At 37.7% G+C, this 10,998-nt stretch overlaps 1 protein-coding gene across 1 annotated transcript in view; it reads right to left on the reverse strand.

Moving 5' to 3' along the window:
• Positions 1-2,926: 2,926 nt before the first annotated feature.
• LOC105618391 (homeobox protein homothorax-like) overlaps positions 2,927-10,998 on the reverse strand; it is a 122,280-nt gene continuing 114,208 nt past the window's right edge. Inside the window, exon 7 of the mRNA XM_012199933.1 lies at positions 2,927-3,103. Within this exon, the coding sequence (XP_012055323.1) occupies positions 2,927-3,103 (177 nt within the window). The remainder of the gene's footprint in view (positions 3,104-10,998) is intronic.

A 10,998-nucleotide genomic window follows, 5' to 3' on the forward strand; every position in this document is an offset into this window, starting at 1 on the left:
GTATCATCATCATCATTTTCTTCATGAATTAATTTTGTTTTAATTTAATTATCATTAAATTTATTAATAAAAATTGCCAAAAAAAAAAGAATAACGCCGTTCTTGCTTATCGAAGATAAATCAATTTATTGTATCATTTAATGATATTTCGGAATTTCAGAACGCATTTATGCGACGTGAGACGACGATTATTCGTTGTAGTTGTTAATGTATTCGACACTCGTATCGTTTCCTCGCTTCTCGAAGCCCACGGACGTGCTTTCGCGTTAATGACATACACGTACATCGCAATAGCGTTGCGATTAAGAAAGAGATACGAGATACGCGACATAATGGATAGCAATACATCGTCAGTTCTTTTGATTTTTGCGAATAATGATTTTTGTGAATCATGCGTGTGCGTATATTGAGAACGAAAATGTTATGTCGTGTGCACGAGATCTAATCTCATTTGATATAATAATTCAACTAATAAATAATTATAAATACAATCTTATCATATAACTATAATTTATGTTGACAGGTGTAATTTATCTAAGCTCGATGATATTTCCGCGAATCTAATATGTATCTAATTAAGTTCTTTAACACCTTTAATCGATATTACACGTTATTAAATAAAACATGTATATTCACGTTCATCACATTTGCACGTTCTCTCGTTTTATAAAAGAATAATTTGCATTTCCCGAGACGTCAAATCAACTGCGTTGATCAGAATAGCTATCGGATCATGCTTATATAAGAAAAACCGAACGTCGAGAGAGAGGAGAATGTATCTTTACGGACGTTCTCCAAACGCGCGCTATACACGCTCGGTGAAAGCGCCAATTGCGGATTATCATGTTCCTGTCGCTGCGCAGGAGAGCCATCAATTTTTTTCCCCTCTCTCGCGATCTCGCGTGCGTCAACGGTTGCGCTTTCCATAGTGGCCACGTGCGAAACTCTCGGGTTCTACGCGCTCTCACGACAGATCTCGCCCGCGAAGATTGATATCTGGTCACGAACTAACAGTAGCCCGTGCGCGCAATACACGCCTGTTCAATTCGTGGATATTAAATCTGAAGATGTGACTTAACATTGTGTGTCGGATGTACTAGATGTATATGCGACGAAAGCGAGACAAATTTTATCTTTACAACTTCTCAGCTAGGAAGATGTATGATACATGTTAGGTAACATATATTATTCGTTTCTCTTCCACCAAATTGGTATCCTTATATGCTTCTAAATATGCTCTTTATATATTTTTTGTTTTAATTAAACATTTAGAAATATTTATTTTAAATACCGCCGACAAGCAAAATTTCCTATGAGACGATATCATTACCATGATGGGAAAGAATTGGGCATAAGTTATTTTGTAAGTTGAAAATAACAGAAGGATTATCCCTCATTTATTATATCTCTCTTCATAAGACATGAGAATAATAGAAATTTAATGATTATATTTACAATCAATACATACAATTTCAAAATTTGCGAATATTATTTTCTAAAAAACAAATTAATTTGAATCACTTATGTTTTTATGCCAATTACGGATATACGATATAGAATAAACAATATTATTAGGCCATTCAACTTACAAAGCAAAAGTCATGAACTTGTACGATTAATTGTAAGTGCTTGGCGAAATTAAAAGGACGGTAGGCACGTGCTGAAAGAAACTCGCGCGCAAGACCCTCGTCAACATTTTTCCGCGACAAATCTCGCACAGCAGATTCGTATCTCGTCACGAAATGGCCGTTGCACGTCCCCTATTTGCATCGTCGAATATTATAGCAACGAAGATGCAAAACTGTTAATTGTCTTAACTTGAACGCAGCACCATTTCAGAAGTTACCATCATTTCCTCCTCTCTCACTGATTATCAGTCATCATCGGTTTCATCTTCATCATCTTCTCGCTCGCGTCGTCCATCGTTGCTTTGGCATAGCTCACACTTATGATTGTTATTGATCAACCGTTTTGTTTCTCGCCCGCGTACATACGTATGTATGTGCGTGCATGCCCGGCCGAACTGGCACGCTACGCGGCACTATAATGTTGGCACGACAGAACGAATATAGAGAACGGCGGGACCTTAATGAATCTTTATGGGATGATGTCGTGAACTTGTATACCCTCCGGTGACTGACTGAACCCGGTCGCGTTTTAACCATTGGCGCGGTTATCGTTCGTTACTACCGAACTTTTCCAGTTTCCTTCGATAGTATCAATAAACATTCTCGTTATTATACCTGTTAATGAATAGAATAAATCGTAGTAAATGTATAGGGAAATACATTTTTCTTCATATCGCAGTAAAACAACAAATAATAAAGTATCTTTCTGCAACGCAATATTGATATAAATACAAGGGACTAAAAAAGTGTAATCTTATATGTATTGCGCCAGTGTAACTTTGAAAAAAACACGTTATTTGCTTAAAGGAATAAAGCATAATAATTTATTATTGTTGTACAATAATAAATTCTCGTTGACTACGCCAATGCGACAAACTGCTCATTAGGCTCGACGGTGGCTTCGCCGCGAGTTTGATGGTATAGACGCTCGCGTTCGTGTTCATAAAATTTGAAGGGCGTGTAGAAGCGGTCCGTGGGGTCCCAACTAGACGCGCGTCTTGATTGTCATCAACTCGTTGTTCGTCGCGTGATATTGTCATTAGCCCGCCTAGCCGTCGTCACCCGCGCGAGTCGTGCCTGGACATGTTTCATTGCTCCACGCGCGGGAGACCTACTTTAATTCTACTTCAATCGATCCAAAAATTTTTTATAAACCGCCGTCACCTACGCGCACGTATATTTAACCCAACAACCTTTACGTCCAATACTGAATTAAATATTGTATTTAGAAAAAGACGATTGCGTGTTGTTTATCATTAAAAAATAAATTATAATACGTATATAACGTAAATAAAAATTTATGCCGTTATGTTATATATTTCTCCTTTACAATAATCAAACTTACCTGGGTCCGATGAATCCAAGCTGGCTGGCGCTTGCTGGCTGAGAGGTCCAGGTGTACCACCACTTCCGGGGCTGCGAGCGTCATCGTTGGCACCCGCGCCGGGATACGAAAGCGACGAGGAAGGCGGCCTCTGAAATACAGAAAAGATCGTACATTAATCTTTATATTTTTTTCTCCTTCGCGCGCGCGCATTTTTACACCTCCATTTACAAATTTATTTCGCATATTTCTCGTACTTTATCTTACTCTTCCTTAATATTACCTACACGCGCGTCACATCGATCTCGACTTCATTTCAAAAATGTTGACGTTTAAAAATCAATCACAGTCTGTTACAAAACGTTGATATCGCTTTTTTATATATATTATTTTCATTTTCAATAGTTTTGTTTCATGTAAATAAAAATTTCTAGCTTGTGAAGCGCATGTCACGCTAACGTATGTCGAAAATTTTTTCGTTGTCTATGCTGAACACGCACGTACATATACTTTGGGTTTTCCTTTTTAATCGCATATATTATATAAACAATAATGAACATCATGTAAAAATAACGTGATTGATTTGATTGATAAAGTATTTGACTTTTTGAATAAGACAAAATTAAAATTAATGGACATTTACAATATACTATTTTGATGTATGTACTAAAAAAAACTAACATTAATTTCATATGATTCCACGAAATATATATTTATCAAATTAATGTATGATGCAACATTTAAACAATTTGTATTACCGAGCATTCCAAAATAATTCATCGTGACATAGAAAGACGTCTCGTTAATTTTTAATGATCTTTAATATACTCTTTCCGAATTGTGATTCTCAAAAAAAGTTTCGCGATTTAGTTGTCGCGTATTATCCTGTACACTGACCATTGATGATCCACGCGTGCGATGATCAAGCCGATTTCGATCTCGATTAAAGACGGAGTACACGTATCTCTCCACGAAAATGCTGCCGGCATACTTAAATGATTCGGGGGAGCCCGACGAGACGCGCACGACTTACGAATCAACGGATTTACTGGGAGAAGCCGCGTGCGCGACGAATGTCTGCCGTAAATATTCAATCGTTTATTCCGTAGGTGTAGCCGTGTGATAATGACGCTCGTAGAGAATCTCCCGCCGTAGGAGGAAAGAAACGAGACGTCTACGGATCTGCGTCGGGACACGCGCGGAATTACTTTCGCGCGCGGAACGTAAGTTTGTTTTACGAATCAGTTCGACGGCAATGCACAAAGCGCTGTACGTAAAAATACGTTACGACTGCAGTTATAACATATAAATGACCGATGAACGAAACAAATAAGAAATTGTTCAAATTGTTTATGAATGTGCATGAATAAAATTTTCATAGGATGACAAAGGAAAGAAAAAGACATCAATGAGTTCAACCAACTTTCTCCCTTGGCACAAATTACTTGGCAGTATACAAATAACAAATCGTAGATCAATCTAAGGCCAATTCGTTGATTCTCGCTAACGTATTCCGAAGTGTTATTAGTGTTATTACAGCTACAGCGCGGCGAGATGGGAGCACTCATTGAATGATTCTTCATAACGATCGTATACGATGAACGAACGGATCCTTCTGAGGGTCATTGACTTCGTTTTTTCAAACAGATTCGAGCATAAATTTTTCCGCTCGAATAATATATCTTAATAGCGATCACTTTAAAAGTAACTTTCTGTACTTTTTATAAAACATACATAAAAAAAAATACGATATTTGACAGTTTACTGATCTCGTCCCGCCGCGAGGTTGAAGGGCAAGAATTTGAAGCAGGCGAATCTCTCGATGTCACGAAGCGAAATGTCTGGATATATCAAGTCTGGCCAGGCAACAATGAGTGACAGCTACTCCCACATGCTGTCATAAGCGTCATCTTCGCGATAATATACCAACTCGCTCCCTCCCTCGATTGCCTGCTCTGGTATCTCGTCTGAAATCGTTACGCGGTCAACTCTAGAGGATCTGTTAGAGCAGAGACGCTTTACATGAATTTATTGGTTTACAGAAGTCAGCATGAACAGTTTTAAAAAAAAAATTTTTTTTATAAAATATAACGAACAATAAATAAGCCATAAAAGCATTTATGTAATATATGTATTATATAATATATTACGAGAATTCTTGTGGATAAGAATAAAAATGACTAAAAAAAAAAAAAACAATTTTCAATATTTTATAAAAGATAAAGATATGTGCCTCTCCATAAAATAGAGCTTCGAAAAAATAGAAAAATATGAAACATTTTGTGTTTTTTAAAAGTGTTTAATTTAAGAACTAATATAGCTTAAATTTTTGAACGAAATATAGTGTATATCTCCCAGCCATTTATAATATAATGTACATTTTTATATAATGATGACTCAGAAAGAGTTTCACATGAAATAATTAAATAAAGATTTTCTTATCAGAAAATCTCAAGCAAGCACACAATATGTATGAAATAAGAAGTCACTCTTCGATTTTATTAATTACTCACGATCCTTGAATGACTATTTACTCAGGGATGCCGATAGATTGCATGAGCAAGTAAATACGAGAGTGGTAACGAGTAAGGGGACATTAATAATGCATTAGTCGTCGTCGGACCGCTTCCTACTAGCACCTAACGCAAAACGAAAGATCATGGTTGTCAAAGCGGATAATCTTCAATTCGTGCTTACAATAAGTCGAGCGATATCGTTTCAATAAGACTGACTAACTTCAAGAAAGACTTGTGTCAAATTAATCGAAAATTCGTGCGATAAATCGCTGGAATTCTTAAGCAATTTCTCAGATATTATTAGACATCGTTAATTTTATGTATTAAGATTGTGAAATGACAACGCAATTAATGACAATTATTGAGGATTTTGTGGAATGAATATTCTCATCAAATTATCATCATCCGGTCGAGAAACTTCGGTCGTACGATGAAAGCTGTATAGTGAAGCTGTTTACGTCGCGTTTAGAGAGATATAGCTCACGGCACCTATACCTTCAAAGCTGACGTCACTTCCTACTAAAGGCTGAATCGCCGTTTTTTAAGTGGCCAGTAGGGTCCACCGCGTGACTCGTGTCGATGCAATGATAAACGGTTAACGGGTCGACGAGCTACGCGCTCTCGTTCCACGTCGTTGCCTCTCACTCGCACGTTCATCCCATCGTCCATCTCTGTTTGTATCTGCCAGTCCGTCTACTATGGGCACTCTTAAAGTGTAATTCGACAAACCGGATGTCTGGGCTGCCCCTTAAATAAATCAGTTGCCCGCATCTCATATTCCACCCCCGCTCGTTTATACCGTACGTTTCCTTCCCGTTGAGGAAAAATGTCTCTTCAGAACTACGAGAATGCGTCCTTGAGAGGAAGTAATAGTCATCGAGGAACCCCTCGAAAGAGCGATCTGCGAAATCTACGCGAAGAAGGAAAAGTGAAATCTCGAAGCCCGAGTAACAGCATTAGGCAATATCGGTTTGCGCTCTGACGCATTCCCGTATTGTTACAGCCGTCATTATGATATGAAATGTGAATTTCATCGAATGCGTAATATCATTAATATCCCATACGAAACATTTCGTGCAAGTGCAGTAAGAGCGATTGGAATTGGGAATCGCTTGTAGGATATTCGCCATAAATACGCCGTAATAACCGACGCGCGTTCACTGTCATCCTCACAGACAATAAATTACGATCGCTTATCGAAGCGGTATATGCATCGTACGTGTATTCCATGATTTGAAGCATGACATTTTGCATGGAATCGCATGAGATCGCGAAGAAACGTAACTTATTATCACAAATCGCGTTTTCAAATCATTGTACGTACATATTAATTGACCGTCGTAACATAATGCCATATAATTATGTAATTAGAGGCCAAGCATTAGTCTCGCTGACTGGTTTACGGGTGAGATATGTAAATCTCTGCAATTAATTTATTGGTGCTCAAGAGCTCGAGAGAAGGTTATAAGAGAACAAGACATAAACGATGCGAACGGGGGCGATAAAGACGGAGAAACCAGCAGAGCAAAGTCGGACAGAATGGCAGACTGGAAAGAGACAACGATAGATTATGGAGGTAAGGCAGCACATTGTAAGTATGCCCATCGGCTGGACCCAGATCAAGAGTCTCTGTCTTCTTAGTCGTTCCATAGAGCGAAATAAGAATGGATAGAAATGAACGAAGAGACGAGAGAGAGAGAGAGAGAGAGAGAGAGAGAGAGAGAGAAAGCAAGTAAAAGAAAGGCAGAGAGAAAGAGAAGAAAGTCTAGTCTCTGTCTGTGTAGTCTTGAATTTCTCGGCGATACCGGCGGGCGTATATAGGGATCATAAATTACGATTTATTGCAGTGGCAGCGCCTCCGCTCGGCGGATTATCTTACCGTTATGTCAGCACACTACAATTATATTTACATTTCCTTCGTAATGGAATATCATGCCAGCATCGTAACCGTCCAACCGAACTAATCGAGACATATCTGAGATGAATTTTCAAGGTAACTAAGCTACCTGCCATAGAAGTTATAACGTTGTCTTAAAAACACACTCTCAAAAAGAAAACTGACAAATTGACTGAAATTGATTGAAAACTGAATGTCTAAACATTCAAATTGAAACAAAACTGCGTTATAATAATTTCATCATAATTTTCATTGTCTCAGAAATAATGTAACGTATACACTTAACATCGAGTAAAAAGTTATATGTACTGGAATAATTTTGAAAGATTAAAAAAGATTACTTCCTTTCGTTGATTATATTCAGGTTATAAATATTTTTCGTAACGAATTTACGATGCAAAAGAGTAAAAAAAATGTACTGTAGGTGGGAGTTTAGAGGCACTAACTACATATAGCCACAAGTTTCAAGCGATTAAATGGCCACGAGTTTAGACCTTAACAAGGTGTACACCTGACTGAGGAATGATTTTAAAACGGTCGTATAAACGAAACAAATTTATGGTTGAGATGAGGAGAGATGAGAGAAAAGAGTGAGAACAAGACGAGGCAACAGCCTGTTTTGAAGCTCCGGCTAGCATTCATCTCCTTTCACAGGATAAACGAACGAGTGAGCGACGTGTTAGATACAACACGGAGGAGAAGATGACCGACCAGTCATAAATATGGAATCCGGTATTTGGCGCGTTGTCAATAAAACGAAATCCGGATTCATACTGCTTTTACGACTCCTACTGCATCAGGCATCCATCGTTTTTGGCTGCTGCCACGGCGATGCGTTATCGAAAACACGTTCGCCACAAAAACGAGTTTCAGTTCCAGAATCAAAGTAAATGACTAGATTTCTCTGTGTCGTTTCAAAAAATTCAGCAAAATGTTGATTTTTTTCTGAATACGATTATTTCTAATGCAAAATCGATGATAATTGAACCAATACTAATTTTATATGTATACGTATATAAAAAAATCCATCAATATTTGGAGTTATATATAATGTACAAGATAATTTATTGTAAGTAAATAAAATGATATCATGTGATTTTATACATATATTGATGATTGAATGATGTATTGATATCTAATATTTAATTAGATAGTATGTTAATATATCTATAATCAAATTTAATTTCTAATTTATAAGCAATACATCACAAATAAGAATAATATCTTTGGCAGAATAGTTGAAACGCCAGAAAGAAAAAATAGTATATATGATAAATTCGGGAACTATACATCTCTACAGGAAAAGAATCAAGTTTTTAGGTCAGAAAGATGCGAGTGAAGGGAAGGAAGATCGGTTTAAGAGGCAAAGGGTCCAGCGAGAAGAAAAGAGGGCCCGCACTCGTCCAGCTGATGGATCTAATCAACATTCCTCCCTAATCACAATATGGTCTCATCTCTTTCTCGGAGTATTCCCTGTACCTCTTCTCTTCACGTAAGAGCCTCTCGACTTCCCGACTCTGTATATACAGTGCCTGCCTTTCGTTCTTTCGTGCTTTTCCCGTCTCACTTACTCTCACCCTCGTTCCCTCGTACTCGATGGAGATTCGCAGTTGCGTCCATCTCTCGTTCCACCATCGCCGCCACCGCAGTCGTTTTAATTTAACTGTCGTATAAATTAGACTTTCAAATGATCGTCCATCTCAAAAAACCGCCACCACCACGAAAAACCGGCAGCGCGCCGTAGGTGATCCTCGCTGACGAACAACGTTCTCTGAATCTTCGAGATTTACAACGCGGTAACATGAATCTCGAACGAAGAGTTTGTACAGAGATCATCCGTTACAGACTCGAAAATTAATTAGCCCATGAATAACACGCCTCTCGGTCTCCCTATCGAAATTTTCTATGCATCATTATATTTTATGCATATAAAATTTATATTTAAAGTAATGAATGGATACAACTAACTTGAGATATTTTAAATAAATATCTCAAGTAATTTTAAATAAAATCACATAAAATTATGCAGCACCATTCATTAAATAATCTCCGTATGAATTTCTTACTCGTGTCAACGTCACATTAAAATTTATTTGACATTTTCAAATCAAATAATTGTTCAAAGCATTGGAAGCATTTAAATCTGATTCAAACTCGTTCACATAATCATCAAATGCACTAACTGCAAGATTGCATATTATTTTATCTTTCACATGCATGTATTGTGTCGCACATCTGCATGCGCGTAATGATATGATATTATATTATTATTAATACATAAAGAAGAAGGAAAGAAAAGAAAATTAAAGTAAGATAATTCTCGCGCATTAATGCAGTATCTCGAAGTCACACAGTGGGCAATCACACAGTGAGATTTTAATTCTCATGAGTCGTCAATCTTTCCGTGGGATTGAATATTACCGAAGGAAGGCTCATGGCACGGCAGGTTTGCGAGTACTTGGCGATAACGCCTGGTAATGTATCAGTAACAACATTGTCGAAACCGGCAGCAACGGTCAGTTCACCGTATTATCGAGCTCGCTTCATATCTAACGGCATGGTGGCGGCGTTCTTCGGCTAATTGGTTTCCCATGTTGCCTCCGCTCCCTCAGGATAAGAACGGCTTTGCTAGTCTCCTTCTTCCTTCTCTTTCGCCGCATCTCTCCTGCTGTTTCTTATGCCTCTTTTCTCTTTCCGGTCTTTCTCGTATACCTTGAAATGGATGTGTCCATTTTTTTCATTGACTTCTGAACTCAACTAATCGTCATATTTGATATCTATATATACTATATTACTATTTTATTTCAAATATTTGCTTGCAATTTTTTAAGTAAATGATTAATGTTTATTTGGTAATTTTTATTTAGCAGATTTAATTGGAAAGGTAGAGCTTGCGTTCAGACGACAAACTTATTCTGAAGTTCAAGGATAAAACGTCCACGAGAGAGATTTCAATAAGATCTAGAGCGAATTTGTACACACACGCGTGCCAAGGGTAGCGCGTGCATGTAGAATAAGAGAGCGGGGCGAAAGCGACGCTAACGATTGCCAAGAGGCAACATCTTATCATGAACTGCAATCGCATTAAGCGCGGACAGTGACACCCAGTCCCGGCTGTGTGTGTATATAAACGTTCATTAGCGCGAAAAATAATCGAGGATTCGCGAGTATCGTGCAAAGAAACAAGAGCCTAGTCGTTAACTTCCTCGTTACCAGCAAAGATCTTTATAATAGAACTTATTATTTTGGTAAATTAACTTTCGCGTAAAAACTGCCTTGAGAGACTACTACTGAATATATTTTATATTAAATGAAATCATTGATGCAATGCAATTACGAGTATTCGATAAAATTTGTAAGAATCTGAAAATTTTTACATGATAAACAGTGTTCTCGAGAAGCGATGAAAGAGAATATCAAATTATTCATATTGAAACAATTGTATAGAATGTAAACTATATCAATGATCCGTGAGAACCACTGTTCATAAGAGAGAGAGAGAGAGAGAGAGAGAGAGAGAGAGAGAGAGAGAGAAGAGACGGACGGACGACGACGTGATAGCGTCGTGTTCTCGCCACATAGTAGTTACGTAATTAACTTACGTATAGACATACTATTAATACGTAAGTTATA

This window comes from Atta cephalotes (assembly GCF_000143395.1).
Source record: "Atta cephalotes unplaced genomic scaffold scaffold00016, whole genome shotgun sequence".
NCBI classification, from domain to species: Eukaryota; Metazoa; Arthropoda; class Insecta; order Hymenoptera; family Formicidae; genus Atta; species Atta cephalotes.